Source organism: Peromyscus californicus, unplaced genomic scaffold, assembly GCF_007827085.1.
Source record: "Peromyscus californicus insignis strain IS unplaced genomic scaffold, ASM782708v3 Scaffold_12__1_contigs__length_115047231, whole genome shotgun sequence".
NCBI classification, from domain to species: domain Eukaryota; kingdom Metazoa; phylum Chordata; class Mammalia; order Rodentia; family Cricetidae; genus Peromyscus; species Peromyscus californicus.
Genome location: NW_026294413.1, coordinates 91264599 through 91291074, shown reverse-complemented (window position 1 = coordinate 91291074; position 26476 = coordinate 91264599). Strand labels below are relative to the sequence as shown.

The following is a 26476-nucleotide window of genomic DNA, read 5'->3' as shown; positions in this document are numbered from 1 at the left end:
TTTCGAGACAGGGTTTCTCTGTGTAGCTTTGCGCCTTTCCTGGAACTCACTTGGTAGCCCAGGCTGGCCTCGAACTCACAGAGATCCGCCTGGCTCTGCCTCCCGAGTGCTGGGATTAAAGGCGTGCGCCACCACCGCCCGGCAAAGTAAGGTTATTTTGAGTTTGGTTTTGAGCTGGTGTGTGTGTGTCAAGGATTAAAAGCAGAACTTTGCACATGCTAAGCCAACACTTCTACTACTAAACAATACCCCCAGGCCCTTAATATATGTATGCTTTTAAGATTTATTTACAGCCAGGCGGTGGTGGCACATGCCTTTAATCCCAGCACTCGGGAGGCAGAGCCAGGCAGATCTTTGTGAGTTCGAGGCCAGCCTGGCCTACAGAGCGAGATCCAGGAAAGGCGCAAAGCTACACAGAGAAACTCTGTCTCGGAAAACTGAAAAAAAAAAAGATTTATTTACTTATTTATCCATTTATTTATTTATTTATTTATTTAGGCTTTTTGAGACAAGGTTTCTCTGTGCAGCTTTTGGAGCCTATCCTGGAACTCATTCTGTAGACCAGGCTGGCTTCGAACTCACAGAGATCTGCCTGCCTCTGCCTCCTGAGTGCTGGGATTAAAGGTGTGCACCACACTGCCCAGCCTTAAGATTTATTTTTATTAGTGTGTGTGTTGCGGGGGTGGTACCATGTGTATGCAGGTACCCATGGAGGCTATAGGATGTTAGATCCCTTGAAGCTAGAGTTACAGGCAGTTGTGAGGCACAATGGATGCCAGGAACTGAACTCTGGTCCTCTGGAAGAGCAGCAGGTGCTTTTAACCACCGGATCTCTGTGAGTTTGAGGCCAGCCTGGTCTACAGAGCGAGTTCCAGGATAGCTAGGACTGTTACACAGAGAAACCCTGTCTTGAACGTCCCCCCCCCCAAAAAAAAAGAGAAGGAGTTATACCACATCTCACAGAGATACATGAGACAACATTCATGTGGACCTCAAGCAGAGAAAACACGACTGAGTTAAGTGTTTTACAGAAAGGAAAAGGCAAAGCTGGGTAAACCTGTTTCAGGACAGATCTTGGGTAGTATGGGGTTGCCCTTAATTGTCTCCAAGTGTCCCTGATGTAATTAGGGCAGGAAGATCTAGAATGGAGAGCAGATAAGGTGGGCCACAAAGGGAGTCTGGGTTTCCAGGCCTGGGATTGGTTGGTTTACATATGGAAAGTGAATTGACAGCCACAGCAGATTTGCCTTCACTGGGAATGAGCCATCTGGAGCAGGGCAGCCTCCCCGAAGGATGAGCGTGACCTGGTGTTAGTGCATCCGAATTACGGGAGGGAAAAGATGTGGTTAATAGAATGTCACTGAGTAGTCAAGTAAGTAGGAAGTGAACATTTGGGAAATTTGGGGTATTATTTTTTTTGTCATTTCTAGAATAACATCTTTCAATTTCCTGAAGTGGTTGTTTTATTTGCTTGGTGGTGTTTGTCCGTCAGCAAAGGTTTTAAGGTTTTACCATATTACAGAACTTTTATTAAATTTGTTCCTGGACGTATATGGGTTTCATTATTGATGAAAGTATGTTCTCAGTTTCCACTGTATTTTATGTGTAGTTCTTGTAATTTTGTGTGTTGATTTTATACTTAATATTTACTTCTTGAGACGGGTTTTCATATAACCCACACTGGCCTTGAGTTCACTATGTAGCTGATGACCATGAACTTCTGATCCTCCTGCCTTCACCTTCTAAGAGCTGGGAGTCCAGGCCTGTACCACTGTGCCCCATTTATTCAGGGCTTTGTGCATATTATTGCAAGTTTTCTACCAACTGAGCTACATCCTCAGCCCTGCAGCCCTGAAGGAATTAATTATCTTTTTTTTTTTCTTCCTCGAGACAGGGTTTCTCCGTGTAACAGCCCTGTCTGTCCTGGAACTCATTTTGTAGATGTGGCTGGCCTCAAACTCACAGAGATCCTCCTGCCTCTGCCTCCCGAGTGCTAATCCTAAAGCTGTGTACCACCACTGCCCGGCTGGAATTAATTATCTTGGGACTTTTCCTTTCTCATCTAGTGGCTTGTATTTGCAAATCAATGTTCAGTTGTATTGGTGGGCAGGTGTGCTTCTAAATGTTTCAGAATCACCACATCCCTTCTCAACTTTCCTCTTCAGGAGCAAAAGATGACAGGAAACCTCCAATGAGCATTTCTTGGGGCTGCAGTGTTCGCATACTGTTACAGTTTTTAAATGTTCTCCCAAATAGATTTGAAGTGTTCTCCAAAAGCCCATGCGCTAAATGCATGACTGCCAGGCTGTGGTATTGGGAAGTTAGGAGGTGGAGGAACCTTTAAAAGTGGGACTGGCGGTGGTGGTGCACGCCTTTAATCCCAGCACTCAGGAGGCAGAGTCAGGTGGATCTCTGTGAGTTTGAGGCCGGCCTGATGTGGGACCTAGTTGGAGGAAGTTAGGTCACTGGGGGTGTGCTCTTGAAGGGTGTATCGAAACCATGACCCTTCCTCTCTCTCTGTGCTTCCTAGTTGCTATGAGGCCAGCATGCTCTATTATATGCTCCCTAACATGATGTCCTACCTTGCCACAGGCCCCAAACAGTGGAACCTACCAAAATAGACTGAGCCCTCAGAAAACATAAGCCAGAATAAAAATTTCCTGCAGTAAGTGGATTTTCTCAGGTATTTTTTTTTTTTTTTTTTTATCAGTGGAAAACTGATTTTCAGATGTTTTCCCCAAAGATATATAATGACATGGGGAATAAATACCTACCATTTCTAGGTTGGGTAACTATAGTAATTTTTAAATTTGATTATTGCTTATGAAGTACTAACCAATTCCTTGTTAACTAAACTGCCTTCCTTCCAGGCATTGAGGCCAGTGGCAAAGACCAACATTGAACCAGCTGATTTTTTGTGGTCTTAACTTTGGAGAATCGTGGGCCAGCTTTTCTTTGGTGAGTCAACCAGGATGGCAGTAGTCCCTCTCCTTTCCCACAGAGGTGGAGGCACTAGTAAAGGGCTGTCGACCCGGGTCCTTTTGAGAGACCAGTGATAATGCATGGGGACTTTGAAAAGGCCTGTTGAGCCACCAGATGAGGGTGTAGATCAGACCCCAGAGGAAAGGGAGAGAGGAGGCGTCCATGCTTCAGCAAGGCAAAGAAGAGGGAACAAAGCTTCTCCCAGAGAAGGGCCACCTTCCTGTCCTTGCTGGACTCCCTGGTGGGGGATAGCACAATACCTGTGGCCATGGTGCAAACACATGGCAAACTTGAGAGTGGCAACTGGGGCTCTTGTCTCAGGCGTGCCTCCACAGTTGGAAGGAGAGTCTCTTGGTGCCCCAGGCGTATCCTGAAGGTCTCCTTGCAACTGCCTTTAGACTGAGGTGGAAACCCGTGAGGCACAGTTCATTCTGTGGGACAGATCCAAGGAGGTGACCCAAATGTCTGCAGCTGTCCATTTTAGATAGTATCTCGGGGGAAAGGCTTTGAGGATGACGAGTCCACACGGGCTCTGCTTTGGTAGGTGTTCACCCTCTCAGAGCATCGGCCTCCTCTTCTCTAGTGAGGGTGGTAGAAAACCTAACTTAGAGTTATGTGGCTGAGATACTGTTCATGGAAATGCTTAGCCGCCAACAGGGGAGCACACCTCCCCCCCACTCTGGCCTCTGCTCACATGTTGGTTCAGCAGAAGTCCAGCTCAGGCCCATCGTCCCCCAGCCGTACAGTGACCATGTGTCTGGCAGTCTGAGGAGCCAACCACAGACAACGTTCCCCTGGGCAGGTTTCCTTCCACACCTCAGCACAAGGCTGCACTGTATTGTTAGCTCAGGAAAGGCCCATTCATCTGAGGCAAACTGAATTAGCCAGCAGTCGGCAGCCAGGAAGTCACATGCTGCATTCCCAAACCAAGTAGAAATTAGTTTTAAATTATTTGTTGGTTGCTATTATCTGTGCCACAGCTCTCTCCTATTAGGGCCCATCAGAGCAAATTGACTGCAGTCGATGAATGGATGTGTGGCAAGCCGTTTGCGGGTGTGGGGCTGTCCCTTCATGTGTGAGCAGTGGAGTCCGCAGCCCGCCTATCACAGGGCAATCAACTGAGGGGCTTCAGATAATTTCGATGAAACATATTGGAATCTTCAGGTGGGACCCACACAGCCACACTGTTTAAAGTCCCCTCTGCCCCATAAGTTTCCAGTGTGCTGTACAGTTTAAGAACAAGTAAAACAGTTTCAAAGCTTCCACTTCTAATCATGGGGACAAACTGACCTTGAAGAAAGCACGGTCTATTTCCTTTTCTTTTACATTTATTTTATTTTCTGTATACTGAAGTTTGTCTTCTTGTATCTGTGGACCATGTGTGTGGCTGGTACTCGGGGAGGCCAGAAGTGGGCTGTGGTGATGTGGATGAGAATGGCCCGCATTGGCTCATATGTTTGAATACTTGGTCCCGGTGAGTGGAACTATCCGGGAAGGATGAGATGCGGCCTTGTTGGAGGAGGTGCGTCACTGGGGACAGGCTTTTAAAGTTTCAGAAGACTCATGTGATTCCCAGTGCTCACTCTCTCTCTGTCTCATGAGTTGTAGATTAAGATGTGAGCTCTTGGCTGTTCCTTCTCTCCACCATCATGGACTCCAACCCTCTGAAACCATACGTCAAATGAAATTCTTCTATAAATTGCTTTGGTCATGGTGTTTTATCACACAGTAGAAAAGTAACTAAGACAGAAGCCGTTTTGCCTGCTTGCCCTCATTCTTGCTGGGAAGTTCGTCTACCCTGTTACTGAGACATTCCTGTTCTGGTGTTAGAACCCACTTCCTTAGGAATTCCAACAGACTGAAGACCAGCAGCTCCTAGGACTTCCCTGGCACTCCAGCACTAGGAGTGCTGAGAAACTGCTGAGACATCCAGTCCGAACAACTTCCATGTTCTTGGCCTTTCTGTTGAGAGACGTCCACTATTGGACTGCTCAGACCATGGACTATTAGCCACTCTAATAAATCCCGTGTGTGTGTGTGTGTGTGTGTGTGTGTGTGTGTGTGTGTGTGTGTATTCATTCTATCGGTTCTGTTCCTTCAGAGAACCCTGACTAATACTAGGGCATTGGACCCCCTGGAATTGAAATTACAGATGGTTGTGAGCCACCATGTGGATACTGGGAACCTGGGTTCCTGGAAGAGCAGCCAGTACTCTAAAAGGTGAGTACTTAAGCCCCCAGGACTTAAGTCTCTTTTAAGTATTTAGTTTGTTTTAGTGTTACGACTGACTCCGAAGTGTCTTCCATAAAGGCCCGTATGTCTAAGGCTTGGTTTCCAATGCAGTGTTCAGAGATGAGGCTTTAGGGAAGTGACCAGACCATGAGGGCTCTGTCTTAGTGGGTAAAGCCATTGATGGACTATAATTTGATAGTGTATTGGGAGGTGATGGGGACTAGGAGATGGTCTTGAAGGGTATTCTCTCTCTCTGCTCTCCCCTTCCCACCTCTTCTCTTCTCCCTGCCCCTCCCCTCCCTTCCCTGCCCCGTCCTTTTCTTCTTTGCCATCGTAAGGTAAGCACCCCACCAAAGCTCTCATTGCTGTGAAGTTTTGCTTTACCTACCACCCAAGGCATGGATCCTGCCAACTAAGGGTTGTAACCTGAAATCATGAACCAAATACAGTTTTCTTTCTTACGTTGTTTTTCTCAAGTGTTTTTGTCACAGCAATAAAAATTTAAGAACCGTAGCTTCTTTCCTCTCCCTGTGTCCTTCTTCCCTGGGTCTGATTTCATGGGGGATAAGGCAGGCCCCATGTCATCCTGCCACCAGGGGAGACACCTGCTGCATTGGTTTTCTATCACAATGTGAATGTGGCATCAAATTCTCCATTGTGTCATGCCCCACTGGGACACCAGAGTGCTCCACTGTGACATCAGTATCCCTCTGTGACATTAAAATGCTCAATTATGACCTCACACTACTATTGTGGTATCACAAATGTAAATTGTGATCATTCGATGCTCCATGGTGCCATCACTATATTGAATTATGATGTCAAAGTTCACCATCATGTCATCAGAATGTGAATTGTGGCATCACATCACAATGCTCTCCTCTCTGCCATCAGAATGTTCCATTGTTTCATCCCAATGCTGAATTACGTCTTCACAATGCACCATTGTGCCATCACAATGCCCTGCAATGATGCCAGAATGTGCCTTTGTGCTGGGACAGTGTTCCTACCTAGTGCCTCATTGTGACACTATGGTGATCTATTGAGCCATCATAACGCTACAGTATTCACTCAGTGCTCTCGTGTGACACCACAGTGCCCTATTCGGTCATGGACATCAGAATGTTCCATTGTAACTTCACAGTACACTATTTGGCCATCACAATGTGAAGTGTGTCACGACTGGGGCATCATGATGCCCATCGTGCCAACACAGCAGGGCAGTGATGACACAAGGGAGCAGTGTGACAACACAATGTAATGGCAAAATGGAGCCCATAGATAACACAATGCAACATTGTGACAACACAATGATGAATTGTGATATCATAATTTAATGGAACATCAACTCATCACAATTTACATTTGTGATGCCATAGTAGAGAATTGTGATGTCATAATTGAGCGTTGTGGTGTCATAATGGGACAGCATTCTTTTTTGTTGAACTCAAATATATTCTGTGCATACAAATGTGCATATATGTATATATATATATATGAACTATTCAGATAAGTTATAGAAGGCTATACATTTTAATCTTTCATTTCCCACTATTATTAGTGCTTGTTTTCCATCTTTGATAATAGCAACGCTGTGTGTGTGTGTGTGTGTGTGTGTGTGTGTGTGTGGTGTATATACTTGTGTGCACTTGTATATGTGAATGCATACACATGGAGGGGCCTAAGGTTGATTTTGGGTGTTTTCCTCTATGGATGTCCACCCTAGTTTTTGAGACATGGTCTCTTCACTGAACTTGGAGCTTGTCGTTTGGCTAGAGCGACTGGTAAGCAGACTCCCAGAGGTCTCCCATTCTCCACTGCCTCCCACCCAGGAGTTACAAGTGAACATGGCTGTTACAGGCTGCACCGCTCATCTTTTATGTAAGTTTTGGGGATCCCACTCATGTCTTCATGATTGCTAAGTGAAAAATTTGCTCACTGAGTCCTTTCCCAGCTCTACACTTTTTTTTTTTTTTTTTTTTTTGGTTTTTTCGAGACAGAGTTTCTCTGTGTAGCTTTGTGCCTTTCCTGGAACTCGCTTTGGAGACCAGGCTGGCCTTGAACTCACAGAGATCCGCCTGCCTCTGCCTCCCAAGTGCTGGGATTAAAGGCGTGCGCCACCACCGCCCGGCTTTTTTTTTTTAAAGCTAGGTCTCTCACTGGGACCTGAAACTGGTTGATTAGGCAAGGCTCGTCAGCCAGGTCAGTATGCCCAGGGATCCAGTGTTTCTCCCTCACCAGGGCTGTGATTACAAACATGTGTCACCATGCCTGGCTTTTTGTGCGAGTGTTGGAGATCAAATTTGGATCCTGTTTATGCTGCAAGCACTTTCCCAACTAAGCTATCTCCCCAGGTCCCAGTAATGGCCATGCAGTTATATATTGTATATATTATCATAATTATGTATTATCATGGGATATCTGACAATATCTGTGACTAAAATTCCTTCCCTAGAGATATGAACAATGTCTACCCCTTCCCCTAAGGTCCTAAGGAAAAGCAAAGATCGCACCATGGTTCTCAATGGAGTACCAATTTATTGGACTTACAGAGCATGGATGAGGGGGATGCCAACAGGTACATGGGTGACCCCCAAACAGCTGCAGTACAAAGTCCTCACCCAGCATCCCCATGTCCTCATTGACATGTCCCCATGTCCGCTTTTCCCTGGTCTTCCCCAATATACACACTCGAACCCTCCCTCAAGTCCCAGGGGCTTGTGTAGAGCGGCATACAAATGGTTGGGAGGAGTGGCTGGAATATCAAGGAGAATCCAGTGATCTTCCCCACCCTTCCTTCTCTGAGGAAGCACCCAGGCCCATTTGTGATGGATTGTTGCAAGCAGGCTTAGCTGATCTCATGAAGATGGCAGTCGTGTTGCTCAGAGGACAGCGCCTTCCAGCATGTCTCTCTCTGGTTCTGATCTACATTCCTCTCATGGTTAGTGAAGATGGGTTTTTCTTCATATACTTGCTGGCTGTTTGCATATGTTTTCTCTGAGAAGCACCCAGTTCTTTAGCCTAATTTTAAATTTTTGGCATTCATCTTTTGAGTTCTTTATGAATTCTGGGTATCATCTTTTATAAGATGAATAATTTGCCAATATAGTCTCCAATTTTGTAGGTTGTCTCTTAGTTCTGTTGATTATTTCCTTTGCTGTGCAGGAGCTCCTTGTATATAATATAGTCTGACATAATCCCATTACCTGTACCTCTGGTCCTACCTAATTATCATTGCTTACAGCTGGCCTTGTGCAACCTTTCAACACTGCAATATGACATTGTCATCTACCACGTTCATATTCAAGATCTCTGCCCTATCAAGTTACAAAAACAAAACACACAAAAATCTCATAATATTTTAAGTATGATTTTGTGTTAGGTTGCATTCATCCTGGGGTGCATGCAGACCACAGGCCTCAGGGTGAACATACCTGTAAGTGTTCCCCTTGTGTTTTCTTGTAGTAATTCCAGTTTCAGGTTTAAAATTGAGGTCCTCAATCCACTTGGGGTTGATTTCAATGTACTAGCACTGGAGGATCTAGTTTTAACTTCTACATATGCAGGTCCAGTTTTGCCAGCACCATTTAATGATGTCACTTGTCTTTTCTCGGAGCCTTTGGAAAGAATAAGCCAGCTGCATGAGTGAAGATTAATCTCTGGTCCTCTGGTCTGTTCCATCGTTGGTGTTGTCTGTTCTCATACTAGTATCATGCTGTTTTAGTTACTATAGCTTTGGATTACATTTTGAAATTAGATATTGTGATGCTTCCTGGTTCTCAAGACCATGGCTTTTTGTTTGTGTGCTTTTCTGACAGTGCTGGGGGATGGAACCTAGGACCTCACACATGTTTGGCCGGTGCTCTCTCACCTAGTTACTGCCTTAGCTCTATGCCTCCAATTTCCCCCTCCCTACTTCCTTTATTTTTGGCCCTGCTCCTGGTTTGGCTACTCCAGTTCTTTGTGTGTGTGTATGTGTGTGGTTCCAAATTAACTAGGAATTGTTTTATATTTCTGTGAAGAATATTGTTGGTATTTTGATGAGAATTGCATTGAAACTATAGATTTTACTTACAATATGGTTATTTTAATAGTACCGATTTTTCCTATTTCCAAACTAAAGAATGTTGTTCCATTTCTTCTGTCCTTTATAATGTCTCTCATCAGTGTTTTATAATTTTCATTGTAGAGATCTTTTATTTCCTTGGTAGATTTATTCATAAACTTTTTACATGGATATTGTGAATAGGATAGTTTTCTTTTTTTTTTTTTTTTAGGTTTTTTGAGACAGGGTTTCTCTGTGTAGCTTTGCGCCTTTCCTGGAACTCACTCTGTAGCCCAGGCTGGCCTTGAACTCGCAGAGATCCGCCTGCCTCTGCCTCCTGAGTGCTGGGATTAAAGGCGTGCGCCACCACCGCCCGGCATGTTTTCTTTTTTCAATTAATTAATTTTGCCATGGGTGTTGGGTCCCCAGGAACTAGAATTACAGACAATTGTGAGCTGCTATGTGGGTGCTGGGAATTGAACCCAGGTCCTCTGGAAAAGCAGTCAGTGCTCTTAACCACTAAGCCATCTCTCCAGCCCCGAGATCATTTTCTTAATTTCTCTTTATGAGGTTCATTATTTGTACATAAACTATTACTGTTTTTATCTGTTGCCTTTATATCCTCCAGCTTTTCGAAATACTTTTCTAAGTCCAACATTTTTTGATGGAGTACTTGGTTCTTTATAGGGATAGAATCATGTCATCTGCAAACAGGGATAATTAAACTTCTTCCTTTCCAATTTGGATGCCATGTGTTTCTCTTGATTAATTGCTCTTGTTAAAACTTCCAGTACTTTATTAAATAAGGGTGGTGAGAGTGGACATCCTTGCCACATCCCAGATCAGAGAGGAAATGCTTTCAGCTTTTCCCCATCTAGTCTGATATTGGCTGTGTGTGTGTGTGTGTGTGTGTGTGTGTGTGTGTGTGTGCACATGCGCACGCTGTTCATTGTGGTAGTTATAGTTATTTTACTTTTATTTATTATTTATTTTTATTTTTTTTGTTGTTGTTGTTGTTCCGAGACAGGGTTTCTCTGTGCAGCTTTGTGCCTTTCCTGGATCTCACTTTGTAGACCAGGCTGGCCTTGAACTCACTGCCTCCCGAGTGCTGGGATTAAAGGCGTGCACCACCACCGCCTGGCTTTACTTTTATTTCTAGTGATTAACTTGTAAAAATTTTAGTGTGGCGGCGGGGAAGAAGCCCGTGGAGACCAGAGGACGACATCTGGGAGTCGGTGCTCTTCCTTGTTTGTGCCGTGCAGGCTGGCTCCTCTCACAACCCCAGCCTCAGAGCTTCTCTAGTCTGCTCCCCCCTCCTTGCCTGGAGCCCTGGGCCCACAAGGGCTGGAACACACAACATAAATCAGACTGGCCTTAAACCCGCTGAGCCACCTCTCGGGCCCTGAATTTTTGTTTCTACTGTAGGACTCCTGTAAGTGTTTCCCTGAGGGCTAGTCTGGTGGTGATAAAGTCCTTCAATTTCTGCTCCTCTGGGGAAATTGTTGTTTATCTTTCAGGTCTGCAAATGGTTTTGCTGGGTGTAGTATTCCTCCTGGGTTTTTGTTTTATTTTGTTTCATTTTAGCATTTCCATATGTCATCATATTCTCTGTTCTGAAAGGGTTCTTCTGAAATATTTGCTGTAGGAATCCCCCATACACAACTTAATGCTTTTTTCTTGCTGTCGGGCCTTTGCTACGGTGAGTTCACAGTCTTTCAGAAGAATACAACCTGTGTCTAACCACTGCTGAGACTGAAGACATGTTCCCTTTGGTGCAGATATGGAAACTGATGCCCAAAGTGATAGTGTTTGAAGATACGATTGAACTACCACAAATGGGACTAGTTAGTGTGTTTGTAACAGAGGCCCCAGGGAGACCCCTGACTCTTTCCACTCACTGAGAACACAGCAAGAAGACAGACATTCATGACCCAGGAAATGAGCTGAGTCTGCCTATACCTCAGTCTTCAACTTCCGGCCTCCAGACCTGTAAGAAAGTCCTGGTCCTGACAGGGAACAGTCTGTGGTATCATGCAAATAGTAAGCCACAGACTAACAGGAGTGCATTACCAGATTGAAGACATCAACTAGAGACTCTCTCTCTCTCTCTCTCTCTCTCTCTCTCTCTCTCTCTCTCTCTCTCTCTCTCTCACACACACACACACACACACACACACACACACACACACACACACACACACACACATCCTTGTTTCTGAATGGTTTAAATGGCTCCTGTCATGGCAAGGCATTTGGTAAGGCATCTCAGGTGCAATGTTCCAAATCTATGCCCCTGGTGAAAGACCTTTTCCTCATATGTCTACCTCATGTCACCTCATCAGAATCCACGCCAATCCTCCCAGCAAAGATAAATAGAACCACCCATTTGATTGATAGGAACACTGTCTGGGTCATCCTGCTCACAAAGATGACTCATGGGCAGGAGTCATCTTTGCAACTGCTGATCAGCCGAATGACTGCCCCTCAAATAGAAGTAACTGTTGCTCGTCCAGGTCTGGGCTCTGCCACCTCTCCTGCTTATCCCTGGGGAAGGACCAGCCTCAAATTCCTTGGGTATTGGGTTTATGTAGCACGTGCTTAAACTGCTGAGTCATCTTGCTGGCCCTCCTCTGCCTCTTAACCAGTATATTTTAAAATGAGTTTCCCTCCCAGCACAGTATGGGAAAGATTATTGCCACTGTCATAACTGAGCTCCAGATGGAAGGAATCTCCTCCCTGAAGAGGACAACTGAACCCCCGACCTAGAGCTGTAACTGCAGCCTGCCACCTAGATATGCTTAACTGACCCTGGCTCCTGGGCTTTCTAACCAGACTTGCATTGTGAAGCTCCATCCTGTAATTCTGGATCTGATTTAAGATGAAGTTTCCAGAGGACAGACTGAGGCTTCTCAGCTGTCCATTTCTGTCTATCACCCGCTGATGCACTGACAGAGGTGGCTGGGACCTCTGTGCAACTGAACCACTATTAATTCTGGGCCAGAAAGACTAGCCTCAGAGCTGTGTGTGTCTGCCAGCAGCAATCAATAGCTCTGTCTGCCCCCTGGGGCATGTGGGCAAAGGACTTGGACTTGGACATACAGAAAGAAGGCCATTCTTCTTTCCGCCTAAGTTAATTCCTTATGTTGTTTAAAATGGAAGTTAAACATTTTGTAAGCATTGTACATAATACAACTATTTATAAGATTAAAAAGGAAATCTGTGGATGTGCAACATTCTCAATCTTTCTATTTGCATATATAAATGGTAAAGTCTGTCCAATTGTTCAGAAGTTGAATGAATGGGTGGAAAAGATGTGCAACATGTAGAGAAGTGGCGTCAGATGTACTGCTGCGTTCCTGTTCCATTCAGCAATGTCCACTGACAGCTCTTTACATCAGTAAACAGGTCTGAACGACCCTTAACAAAATTATTTACTTATTTATGTATTTATTTTTGTGTGCATGTGTATGCGTGTGTGTGAGCGAATGTGCATATGAGTGTGTGATGTGCATGTGAGTGTGGGTGTGTCACAGCACACACATGGAGTGAGAGAACACCTGTGGAAACTGGTTGTCTCCTTCCACCATTTGGGTCCTTGGAAACAAGCTCAGGTCATCAGGCTTGGTGGCAAGAGCCTCTACCCACTGTATGGTGGTATTTTATTTGTACTGAAATGTGATTTTATTTGTATGTTAATAAATAAAGTTGTCTGGGGGTCAGAGCTAATAGCAAGCCATAGCAGAAGCTGGGTGGTGGTGGTGCAGATCTCTGTGTGTTCAAGGATACAGCCAGCATGGTGACACATGCCTGTAATCTCAATCCCAACCATAGAAGACCTGGAGGTCTGTATAGATGGGCAGTGACGAGGAGGTCATGTGGTTGAGTTTACAACCAATGAGAAGGCAGAATAGAAAGCCAATGAAAAGGACAAACACATAGGAAGTAGGTCTCTTGCTGAGGAGGACAGCAGCGGCAGTGAAGGGTAAGGTTTTTAGCTCTTATCTATTGCTTTGACCTCTTGGGCTTTCATCTCTGCATTGGCTCTGTGTTTCTTATTTAACAAGACGGTTACATCTACACCACTGAGCCAACTTATGGCTGTAACATTTCTTTTTGTCTGTTTTATATATGAAGGATGCTCCTAACATCATAATTCCAAGTTACTGAGTGTGATTGGTTAATCCTAGTTGTTAATTTGACGGGATTTAGTCAATGAAGAGATGCATCTCTAAAAGTGTCTAGGAGGGTAATTCCAGAGAGGGCTAACTTAGGGAAGAGCCACCTTGATTGACTGGTGGTGGCACCATCCATGGGCTGGGGTCCTGCACTGAATAAAAAAGAAAAAAAAAACATTGGGGATCAGCATCCATTTCTCTCTGCTACCTGACTGCTGCTGTCGTGTGACCAGCTGCCCACACTTCTGCATGCCTCCCCTCCCCCCGGGACTGTACCCTCAAACTGTGAGCCAAAATAAGCCAGGCATTTGTCACAGCAACACGGAAAGTAATACATTAAGATTTCTTCCGTTAATGGCTTTAACGTCTATATTTAGGTCCATGATTTATTTTGAACTGATATTTTAAGGTAAGTCTCGCCACACAGCCTGTGATCCTCCTGCCTCAGCCTCCCGAGAGCTCTGATTATAGGTATGCCCAGCTTGAACGAATTATTTTTATTGTATTTATTTATTCATTTATTGTGTGTGTTATTCGTGTATGTGTGCATGTGTCTGGTGGGGGTAGTGTGGGGTGGTGGGTTGTGCACAGCTGCATGTGCACATGGAGGCCAGGGGTTGATATCCAATGTCTTCCTCAGTTACTTTTCCATCTTAATTTTTTAGACCAAGTCTTTCACTGAGCCTGGACCTCATCATTTCAGCTACACTGGCTGGCCAGCAAGCCCCTTGCATCCAACACATTAGGGTTACGGGTGTGCACCTCCCTGTCTGGCTTTTAGACAGGTTCTGAGAATCCACACTGGAGTCCTCATGCTTTGTCCAGCAAGCCTCCTACTGAGCCATCTCCCTGGCTCCTGAACTAATTCTTACAAGTGGGACAAGGTAAGCGTTAATCTTCATTTCTGGCTTGTACGCTAGTTTCATTTTTTTTTTTTCCAGCCTCACTTGTTGCAAAGACTTTTGAATTTTTTCTGTGCTAGGGTCTTCAACCCAGGGCCTCATACCTGCTAGACAAGTGCTCTACCACTGAGATATGTTCCCATTCTATGTGGTTTTAATGACAGCATACCATGGACCACTTTTTCCTTGTTTCCGGTCTGATGAACAACGTCTATTCTTGAACCTAGAGCATCAGGCAGTTGGCTGTCCGTGCAGCTTCTCAGGTGGCCTCTGTGTTGACAGACACCATTCTCCAGCTGGCTTTCCCACCTAAAGCTTCTGAGAGGAGGATTCTGATTGGCTTTCCCGGGGTGAGTCTTTCTTAAATGTTAGGGGACTTAATCATGGGCACAGAGCCTCCATTGTTAGACCCAGCAAGGTCAGCCCTTCTAGGAGAGTCTAAAGAAGACGATCATCTCTGCCTTCGTTAGTTGGGGTATCATAAGAAAGAGGCTCACCAAATACACAGGGAAAATGGAAATTTCCTAAGAATTGCTTAAATAGTGGAGGCTTGTAGGCATGTCCTGTGAGGCCCCAAGGGGCAGCCATTCCAGTGGTGACTGCATCAGCTTTTACCATTAGTTATGTCAGTTATTTCTGCATCTGTTTTTGGCATGTGAGTGACATACACACATAGGGATGTGAGGGATTTCGGTGGCCATCATTGTTACCTCCATCTACCACAGTTCTTCGGATTTTATTTGTGCTGTCTCTAAGTTCTGGTTTGAATACAATTCATCCCACATTATCTCATCTAACCTTTCCAACAACCCTATTACAGGAAGTATCTCTTTCTTTTGGATGAGACAACAAAGACATATAGGGAGTCAAACAATTATCTCCTGCCACTCAGAGCTGTGTCAAGGCCAAGTCTAGTTCTAAACTGTAGAGTGTGGTCTTATACTCTGCCCAGGTGCTCACTAGATCTGAATAAACCTTTACAATGATTATATCATGTAAATTAAAGCAAATCCAACAACTCTATGGATTAGAATTTTAATTGTTTTTATTTTTATTTTTTACTCATCTATTTATTTTACATCCAGGCTGCAGCCTCTCCACCATCCTCCCCTCCCACCCACCTCTTGCCCCCTCCTTCCCACCTCCAATTCCCCTCCTCTTCCTTCTCGATCCAGGAAAGGGCAGGTCTCCCATGAATATCAACAAAGCATGCATGCCAAGTTGCAGTAAGACTAAGAACCTCCCCATGTATTAAGGCTTGGCAAGTCAACCCAGTATGAGGAGTAGGGTCCCAAAAGCCAGTAAAAGAGTGGGAGACAGCCCCTGTTCCCACTGTTAAGAGTCCCACAAGAGGACCAAACTACACAACTATAACATATATGCAGAGGGCCTAGGTCACTCCCATGCAGGCTCCCTGGTTATCTGTTAAGTCTCTATGAGCCCCTATGAGCCCAGGTTAGTTGATTGTGTGAGGCTTCCTGTGGTATCCTTAACTTCTCCCTCTGGCTCCTACACTCCTTTCTCCTCCTCTGCAGGATTCCTGAGCTCTGCCTAATGTTCGACTGTGGGTCTCTGCATCTGCCTCCATCAATTGCTGGATGGCATCTCTCTGATGACAGTTGGGCCAGGCACCAATCTGGTCACAGGAGACGGGCCAGTTCAGGCTACTTATCTGCTATTGCTAGGAGTCTAAGCTGGGGTCATCCCCGTAGACTCCAGGGAGATTCCCCTGTGCTAGGCTTTTGCTTGACCCCCAAATGCTGGCCTCCTCACAGTCCCCCACAGCACTCTTCCCCTCCATAACACCCCCAACCTGATCACTCATGTTCCCATCCCCGCCTGCCCTCAGTCCACTTACAAAATCTCTATTTCCCCTTCCCAGAGAGATCTGGGTGTCCCCCATGAACTTTCCTTGTTACCTAGTCTCTCTGGGTCTGCAGATTGTAGCATAGTTATCTTTTATTTTACAGCTAATATACACTTATGAGTGAGTACATACTGTGTTTGTCTTTCTGGGTCTGGATTACCTCATTCAGGATGATTTTTTTTTTCAGTTCCATTCATTACCTTCAAATTTCCTGGTGTCCTTGGGTTTTTTTTTTTTGTTTTTTGTTTTGTTTTTTGTACAGCTGAGTAATTCTCCATTGTGTAAATATTCCACATTTTCTTTATCTGTTCCTCAGTTGAGGGACATCTAGGTTGTTTCCATGTTCTGGCTCTTACAATTAAAGCTGCTATGAACATAGTTCAGCAAGTGTCCTTGTGGTATGATTGAGCATCCTTTGGGTATATGCCCAAGAGCTGATATAGCTGGGTCTTGTGGTAGGTTGATTCCCAATTTTCTGAGAAACTGCCACACTGACTTCCAAAGGGGCTGTTCACTTCCACCAGCAATGGAGGAGTGTTCCCCTTGCTCTACATCCTCTCCAGCATGAGCTGTCACTTGTGTTTTTTTTTTTTATCTTAGCCATTCTGACAGGTGTAAGATGGAATCTCAGTGTGGTTTTTATTTGCATTTCCCTGATAGTTAAGGATGTTGAACATCTCCTTAAGTGTTTCTCAGCCATTTGAGATTCTTTTGTTGAGAATTCTCTGTTTAGATATGTACCCCATTTTTAATTGGATTATTTGGTTTATTGATATCTAGTTTCTTGAGTTCTTTATATATTTTGGAAATCAGCCCTCTGTCTGATGTGGGGTTAATGAAGATCTTCTCCCATTCTGCAGGCTGTCATTTTGTCTTATTGACAGTGTCCTTTGCCTTACAGAAACTTTTCAATTTCATGAGGTCCCATTTATTAATTGCTGATCTTAGTGCCTCTGCTATTGGTGTTCTGTTCAGGAAGTTGTCTCCTGTGCCAGTGGGTTTGAGATTATTTCCCACTTTCTCTTCTATCAGGTTCAGTGTATCTGGATTTATGTTGAGGTCTTTGATCCACTTGGACTTGAGTTTTGTGCATGGCAATAGATATGGATCTATTTGCAATCTTCTACATGTTGCCATCCAGTTAGACAAGCACCATGTGTTGAAGATGTTTTCTTTTTCTATTGTATAATTTTGGCTTCCTTGTCGAAAATCAGGTATCCATAGGTGTGTGGATTTACATCTGTGTATTTTATTCAATTCAATTTATCCACCTGTCTGTTTTTATGCCAATACCAAGCTGTTTTTATTATTATAGCTCTGTAGTAGAGCTTGAAGTCAGGAATGGCAACACCTCCATAAGTTCTGTTATTCTACAGGGTTGTTTTAGCTATCTTGGATTTTTTGTTTTTCCATACAAAGTTGAATATTGTTCTTTCAAGGTCTGTGAAGAATTGTGTTGGGATTTTTCATAGGGATTGCATTGAATCTGTAGATTGCTGTTGGTAGAATGTCCATTTTTACTATGTTAATCCTACCGATCTGTGAGCATGGGATCTTTGATCTTCTGATATCCTCTTCAATTTCTTTCTTCAAAGACTTGAAGTTCTTGTCATACAGGTTTTTCACTTGCTTGGTTAGAGTTACACCGAGATAATTTGTATTATTTGAGGCTATTGTAAAGGGTATTGATTCTCTGATTTCTTTCTCAGTCTATTTATCATTTGTATATAAGAGGGCTACTGATTTTTTTTAAGTTAATCTTGTATCTAGTCACTTCACTAAAGGTGTTTATCAGTTGTAGGAGTTCCCTAGTAGAACTTTTGGGGTCGCTCATGTGTACCATCATATCATCTTTGAATAATGATACTTTACGTCTTCCTTTCTAATTTGTATCTCCTTGATTTCCTTTAGTTGTCTTATTGCTCTAGCTAGAATAGGTATGGAGAGAGTGGCAGCCTTGTCTTGTTCCTGATTTTAGTGGAACTGCTTTGAGTTTCTCTCCATTTAATTTGATGTTGGCAATTGGCTTGCTTTTATTACTTTTATTATGTTTAGGTATGTCCCTTGTATCCCTGATCTCTCCAAGACATTTATCATGAAGGGGTGTTGGATTTTGTCAAAGGCTTTTTCAGCATCTAGTGAGATGATCATTTTTTTCTTTCAGTTTGTTTATATGGTGGATTATATTGACAGATTTTCTTGTTTGTTGAACCATCCTTGCATGTCTGGGATGAAGCCTATTTGGTCATGGTGGATGATCTTTTTGATCATGGTGGATGATCTTTTTGATGTGTTCTTGGATTCGGTTTGCCAGTATTTTATTTAGTATTTTTGCATCTATGTTCATGAGTGAAATTGGTCTGTAATTCTCTTTCTTTGTTGGGTCTTTGTGTGGTTTTGGTTATCAGGATGACTATGGCCTCATAGGAAGAAATTGACAATGTTCCTTCTATTTCTATGTTGTGGAATAATTTGAAGAGTATTGGTATTAGCTCTTCTTTGAAAGTTAGTAGAATTCTGTGCTGAAACCATCTAGCCCTGGGGTTTTCTTGGTTGGGAGAATTTTAATGACTGCTTCTATATCCTTAGGGGTTATCGGTCTATTTAAATTGCTTATCTGATCTCGATTTAACTTAAGTAAGTGGTATCTATCAAGAAATTTGTCCATTTCTTTTAGATTTTCCAATTTGGTGGAGTACATTTTTTTTGGAAGTATGACTAATAATTATTTGTATTTCCTTGGAGTCTGTTGTTGTGTCCCCCTTTTGTTTCTGATTTTGTTGATTTGGATATTCTCTCTGGATAAGGGTTTGTCTACCTTGTTAGTTTTCTCAAAGAGTCAACTCTTTGTTTCATTGATTCTTTGTATTATTCTCTTTGTTTCTATTTTATTGATTTCAGTCCTCAGTTTGATTATTTCCTGTCATCTACTCCTCCTGGATGAGTTTGCTTCTTCTTGTTCTAGAGCTTTCAGGTTTGCTGTTAAGTTGCTAGTGTGAGATTTCTCCAAATTCTTTATGTAGACACTTAATGCTATAAACTTTCCTCTTAGCACAGCTTTCATAGTATCCCATAAGTTTGGGTATGTTGTGCATTCATTTTCACTGAATTCTAGGAAGTCTTTAACATCTTTCTTTTATTTCTTCCTTGACTCAGTGGTAACTCAGCAGATAGTTGTTCAGTTTCCACGAGTTTGTAGGCTTTCTCTTGTTGCTGAAATCCAGCCTTAATTCATGGTAGTTTGGTAAGATATAGGGAGTATTTCAAGTTTTTTATTTTTTTTATTTTATCTATTGAGACTTGCTTTGTAACTGAGTATGTGGTCAGTTTTGGAGAAAATCCTGTGAGGTGCTGAGAAAAAGGTATATTCTTTTGTGTTTCGGTGATGTTCTGTAGATATCTGTTAGGTCCATTTGATTCATAGTCTGTTAGTTCCATTATTTCTCTGTTTAGTTTCTGTCTGAATGACCTGTTCATTGGTGAGAGTGGGGTGTTGAAGTCTCCCACTATTATTGTGTGGGTTTCTATGTGTGATTTAAACTTTAGTAATGTTTCTTTTACAAATGTGGGTGTCCTTATGTTTGGGGCACAGATGTTCAGAACTGAGACATCATCTGATGTATTTTTCCTTTGGTGAATATGAAATGCCCTTCTCCATCTCTTTTGGTTAGTTTTGGTTGGAATTCTATTTTGTTCGATATTAGGATAGCTACATCAGCTTGCTTCTTAGGTCCATTTGATTGGAAAATCTTTTTCCAACCCTTTCCTTTGAGATATTATTTATCTTGTTGAAGTGTGTTTCTTGTATGCAGCAGAATGTTGGATCCTGTTTTGGTATCCAATCTGTTAGCCCCCCCCCCTCTAATTTTATGTGCATTGGTGTTTTGCCTGCATGTGTATCTGTTTGAGGGTGTCATATCTTCTGGAATCCTCTCAGACTGGAGTCACAGACAGTTGTGAACTGCCATGTGGGTGCTGGACATTGAACCTGGGTATTCTGGAAGAGCAGCCAGTGCTCTTAACCACTGAGCCATCTCTCCAGCCCCATTGATTGTGTTCTTACACTGGTGTTTAGGCATCTGGACTTGGGATGATTTTAGGTCTAGGTGTTGATTTCTGCGTTTGTCTTTGTTGGATGGGTGTTTTGTTCCTTGGTTTTTCTTTTTCTCTCAAGTCTCCTGGCCTAAATGGCCAAGGGTTCTGGTGACTAGCATGTCTTCAGGTTCAGTAGGGTGTCCTCTCTGGGGTTTTGGGGGCTAGGGTTCCTAGATCTGGTCTGTACTCCAGTAAAGCTGAATTCTTCTGAAGTTGTAGACCAGGGTATGGAGCCAGGGATGAGGAGTTGGAGGGGGTGGAGGTATGTGCAGTCTAGGGTTGTTGGGTAGGTTTTAATAAGTGTTAGCTGGTGGTGGGCAGTGTCTTACCTGAGGTTCCTTAAGCCCACCTGGTCTTTGGTAAAGCCAAAGACTTCTTCCAAAGTTGTAGGCTGAGATATGAGGCCCAGGGGTTGGAGTGCAGTCTGGGGTTGTTGGTCAGGCTTAAAGGGGTTTAGTAGGCAATGGGTGGTGTCTTCCCTGGGGTCCCTAGGACTGCTCTGACCTCCAGTACAGCTGCTAGGGCTGTGAGCCCTAGTGTGAAACTGAGGGGAAGGGGTGCCTTAATTGTTTTTTAAATCTAAGAATCACTATAATAGTCTTTATAAACTCTCTTAAGGATATATTTTTATTTTGTTTTTTATTTATTTTTTAAATTATGGGGGGTTATGAGCACGTGTGTGGGGTATGTGCACATGTGTGTGTGTGAGTATGTGCACATGAGTGTGTTTGGGGCATGTGCATGTATGTGGGGGTATGTGCACATGAGTGTGGGGGTGATGTGCATGTGGGTAGGCATGTGTACATGTGTATGTATATGTGCACATGTGTGTGTATATGTATGTGCACATGAGTGGGGGTATGTGCACATGTGTGTATGTGCACATGTGGGGGGGCGTGTGCATGTGTATGGGAGTATGTGCACATGAGTGTGGGGAGAGGTATGCATATGTGTGGGGGTATGTTTCTAAGTGTGTGTGGGAGTATGTGCACATGTGTGTGGGGGTATGTGCACATGAGTGCAGGTGTGGGAGGCCAGAGGCATCACATCCCTGGAGCTAGAGTCACAGGCAGTTGTGAGCCACCTAGCATAGATGCTGGAACTGAACTTGGATCCTTTTGTGTGCACATGCTTGTAACTCCTGAGACATCTCTCTAGCCCTGGTAATTATTTTGTTTGAAGAACTTTTGTCTAAGCAAGATTAAGTTAATGATGCTGTTGCTCCAAGTATAATTTGAAAACTGATGGTTCACTTTTATGTCCCTTTACTGTTCTCATATGCTTTGCTTTGCATGAGGTTAAAGGGTTGAGCTTGGAGGGTGGGAGGGACTTTTCATAGTGATGACTGTTTGGAAATGCAAATTCTCCAGCAGAAGTCCCAGCTTGACTTGCATTTGTTACCTGCAGGTAAGACTGTCCCAGGCCAGCAGCTTGTCCTCACGGAAGGCAGTTCGCACCAGGAGACCTGATTAGTGCTAAGGCAGGACTGTGTTTCAAGTATGCAGAGGAGGGTGAATAACAGAGTAGTAAACCCACCTGCCTTTGAGGATGGCTGCAGGTAGACTCTGCAGCCTCAGCTGCCCTCGTTATCATGTTCTCAATAGCCACTTACCTCAGACTCAAAAAAGAAAATTCTGACATCTTAATTTCAATGTGGGCATTTGACCCAGTACTTGAGATAAATATAACCCTGTGTAGTACGGAGAAGGTTTAATGGGAAATGGTTGGCATTCTTTCTTGATAAAGGCATGGCGAGAGGAGAGGGAGGGGGAGAGGGAGGGAGGCAAGGAGGGAGGCAAGCAGAGAGAGAGAGGGAGAGAGAGAGAGAGAGAGAGAGAGAGCGAGAGAGCAGCAGGACAAAGCGGAGCTAGGAGAGCCCCAGCAGCCTGCCCACTCACTTGAGATTTGCCAGACCTGGCCAGCATGGTTGTCCTGACTCCAATGACTTTGGGAATTTATCTCCAACTCTTCTTCCGCTCCATCGTATCTCAGCCGACTTTCATCAACAGTGTCCTTCCAGTCTCAGCAGGTAACTGATGAGCACGACTTTCCTCGCTTCCGTCTTCAGGGGCAGAAAGTGGGGTGGGGTTGCTTAAGATGGTCTAGCAATATGTCCTGATATTTTCGACATTCTGCTCTTAGCAGAGGCAGGCTCGGGGGAGACGGTCACCCAGGATGCCTCCTGTCCCCCGAGCTTGTCTCCGAAGGCCCTTGTGTCCTTGCTCCGACCGTTGCTATTCAGCTGCTCAAAGTCAGCCTATCGACCATGCCCCTGCCTCTCCTGCCTGTTTGCTGCATGATTCATTTTGGTCAGGAAATGGGGAGCTGGGGAGAGAGGAGGACAAGTTCTAGAACAGGGAGCCCCAGGCGTTTCTATAGGTCTGTCTCTGACCTCCTCCCAGTGGGGCTTACCTCAAGATGCCAGGGAGCAAACATCTCTCTGGTAACCTTGCTGAAGGGCAGGGGGTTCTGCCTGGCCTCTGTCATTAGGGAACCCCCATGTCCCTTGCTGGCTCAGGACTAGGCTTTCTGTCTCCTCATCCCTGGCTGCTCTCCTGTTGGGCTTTCTTCTCTTCAGCTCTGACAACTATCTAGAGGTACTCGGAGTAGTGAGGGCTTCCAGAGGGTCCGTGGGCCTGGAGCCAGATGGGTGCATCTGCTGGGTGCAGGGCTGGGGAAGGGGCTTGCTTGGTCAGCCAGCCTGGCAACCATGGCTGCAGGCACCAGGCTGTTGTCTTGGCCCTGCCTGACCTGGTACAGGGGAAGTATTGGGTTACTGACAGCCTTTTCAAACCTTTCTGAGGAAACGGGGTATCTCCAGAGGGCCTGAGGAAGGTTAGCAGACCCCAAGGCTTGCTGCTTGTCTCCTCGCAGCTCCCTCATGCACCTCAGCCACTGCTCCAAGACACCTTTAGCCTATTTTCTAGGCAGTGCAGTTGATTCTGCGTCTTTGCCTGTGAAACACAGGGAGGGCATTCCTCTGGACCCACCCCCAGCCTCTCTCCATTCATAAAAACAGCTCCTGGGCAAGCTGTGTTGCCAAACCCTGCAGGCCCTAAGAGAGTGACAGGGAGATTGCCGTGAGGCTAATTATACAAGTGTGAGAAACAGAAGAAGTGGGAGACAGGAGAGCCCGGGAGAACACTGGGGGAGGAGGGAGGCAGGAAAAGCAGGTGGCTGTCACCAGGAGTGTGTGTCAGCATGTCTCTCACAAGTTCATCTGGTCTGTGGACAGGTATTTTCCTATCCACTGGGAAGCTTGGTCGCCGAGTGTGGAGACACCCCCCTGTGACTGCACTTGAGAAGCTGAGGAAGTGTTCGGAAGTGAGAAGAGAAGGATAGTGTGCCTGGGTTTCATAGTGAGACCCTGTTGCAAGAATCCCAAGAGGACTCGGTAGCTAATTTGGTCCAACTTAGTGTTTGTTTTTTGTTATATTTGGGTTATAGATTTCTTTGAGAATCTGCTGAGGACTTAGGAATTAGGGAAACTCGATTCTCTGGTTTCAGCTCCGCCTCTCATGAGCTGTCTGGGCGACAGTTGGGTATAGATGATAAGCACCATGGGGGGCAGGGAATGTGTCATCTTTTGCGGCTGTAATTATAACTATTTCCAGAGTCAGAACACTGTTGGATCTGTAGATGCTCCATAACTACTTGTTGAGTGAAAGAACAAAAGCTCCCCCGTCTGTAGGTTGTGGGGGTTGTCCGCATTTTTAAATTATTTAATTTGTGTAAAAATTATGTAAAAATTTTAATTTATGTCATTAAGGCCTTCATAAAGCAAGACAGAAAAGAGCCTGTAATTAGAACTGCTCACTTAGGAGAGAACCTGCACAGTGTAGACATCTCTTAGAACTGCTCACTTAGGAGAGAACCTGCACAGTGTAGACATCTCTTAGAACTGCTCACTTAGGAGAGAACCTGCACAGTGTAGACATCTCTTAGAACTGCTCACTTAGGAGAGAACCTGCACAGTGTAGACATCTCTTAGAACTGCTCACTTAGGAGAGAACCTGCACAGTGTAGACATCTCTTAGAACTGCTCACTTAGGAGAGAACCTGCACAGTGTAGACATCTCTTAGAACTGCTCACTTAGGAGAGAACCTGCACAGTGTAGACATCTTTTAGAACTGCTCACTTAGGAGAGAACCTGTGCAGTGTAGACATCTGTTAGAACTGCTCACTTAGGAGAGAACCTGTGCAGTGTAGACATCTGTTAGAACTGCTCACTTAGGAGAGAACCTGCACAGTGTAGACATCTCTTAGAGAAGGGTTTTTGCAGGCTGTACTGGTCAGGACACAACAGTGACAAGATGCAGTTTGGATGGTTCAAACGTAAAATCTCGAGTGAAGGGCTCACTTTCAGGGGAGTTGGGTCACCTGCAATGTTGAGAGACACAGGGATTTGTGACTGCAGGAAGACATTACCATCCTGTACTTGAGAAGGAAGTGGGGAAGTGGATTCCAGGAGCCTTGAAGCCTTGCAGGAGGGCTGCTAAGCATAAGTGAAGTCACACAGGGACCCAGAGCAGGGAGGAGGGGAGTTTTCCATCTCTCTCTCTCCCATCCCGACCACTTACTGGCAGAGCCTCCCATCATCCCAACCCCACCCAAAGCAGAGGTCTAAGAGTGGAGCTCCTTGATGCAGAGGATGGGATCAATGTGTGGGGCACAGGGGCGGGGCCTCCAGCAAGGGAAACACGACTGACCTGCCCCCATCATGCACAGGCTCACCTGCCCTGCCCTTCCCCTTTTCTTCATTCCTCCTTTCCTTCTCCCTCTTTTCCTATCCTCTTTCCTTCTTTTCCCTTTTCATAGTGCCAGGGATTGAACCCAGGGCCTTGAACAAACCCTGCAAGCACTCGAGCGCAGAGCGACACCTCTAGCCCCACAGGCCCTCTGGAAGCGTCACCATCCCTGGATCTTGTGATTGGGAATGTAGGCTTCAGACATTTGGCCGAACAATGAGGCCAACCAGGGACGCGGCTACCAGTGTAGCACAAGTACCTGCTGTCCCCTGCGGGAGTCACTTCACTTTGCTCCCCTCCTCGAGTGGCGGTGGCTTCCCAAAAGCCCCGCTCTGAAATTCGTTCAGGTCCTGTAATGAAACTGTTCCTGAGTCAGGCTGACAGCTGTCCTTTCAAATACCCGCCTACAATCTGACTGATCTCATGTCCCCTAGCCCGAATTTTGTGCATCCTTACTGCTCTGAAGAAAGTAAGCCGAATGGATGCTGAGGCGAGAGGCGCCAGGAAAACTGTTTCTCTGGGCCACTGTGTCTGCTGTGTGCCGACAGTGTGTGGAGTGCTTCGGGGTCTCTCCGAGCCCAGCGGGATGCAGCCTGTGTTCTAGGGGCTGTGTGGAAGCACCGACTCCGAGTTCTCCACGACTGTGGTGGAGGAAGGTCTCGCTGCAGGAAGTGCTCCCCCTCATGTTGGGGGGTAGGCACCCTTCCTTCTCTTCAGGAAGGACCCTACTTCTGAACCACGCAATAGCCCCAGCTCCCTGAATCAGGTGTGCATTACCCAACAGCCTCCACTGGGTTGCCGAGAAGACCAATCAGGGAGGGGAAAGTACCGAAGAGACCGAGGTTGTGAGGTAATCCCAGCTCTCGAGTTCAGGTGTCCAACACTACGATCTCGGGCTCTTGTCCCGGTCTGTTAATGTTGAGCATCATTCTTCTAGGCTCACACACTGCCTGTGGTAGATGCAGTGACAACAGGCAGGTCTTCTTTTTTTAAACATTTTTTTATTGTGTGATGGTAAGGGGTGCTCATGGTCAGAGGACAACTTACAGGAGTTGGTTCTCTCCTTCGCCTAAGGTCCAGGGATGGAACTTAGTTCTTCAGACTCAGTGACTACCTGCAAGCCATCTAGCTAGCCCGAAAGGTAGGTGGCAAGTCTGATTACAATAAGCTGAGCGTGATGGGAGACAGGAGAAGCTTGAGTTCAAGGCTACTTGGCCTAAATAGCAGGGCAGGGAAGGAAAACGGTGAAAGCTAGGGAATGATTTTGAAACCACCAAGAGTGGTCGAGGGGAACGAGACACGTGACCCTGGGAACGAACGAGACACGTGACCCTGGGGACCACCGTGACTGTACACAGCACAGGAGCTGGTTTTCATCGCGGTGACCATGGACGGTCCAGTGAACACTGAAGAAAGGTGTGCCCCCGTT

General features: G+C 45.1%; 1 protein-coding gene and 1 long non-coding RNA gene across 2 annotated transcripts in view; both read left to right on the top strand.

Annotated features, from left to right (window-relative positions):
- Window positions 1-515: 515 nt before the first annotated feature.
- LOC128107658 (uncharacterized) lies at window positions 516-5727 on the top strand. The gene is made up of 2 exons (XR_008217174.1): window positions 516-2665; window positions 2871-5727. It is a non-coding gene; the product is annotated as an uncharacterized LOC128107658 (long non-coding RNA).
- A 16434-nt stretch (window positions 5728-22161) lies between these two features.
- The window catches only part of Colq (collagen like tail subunit of asymmetric acetylcholinesterase), a 56264-nt gene continuing 51949 nt past the window's right edge, over window positions 22162-26476 (top strand). The window contains 1 exon segment of the mRNA XM_052733863.1: window positions 22162-22327. Within this exon segment, the coding sequence (XP_052589823.1) occupies window positions 22222-22327 (106 nt within the window). The 5' untranslated portion in view covers window positions 22162-22221.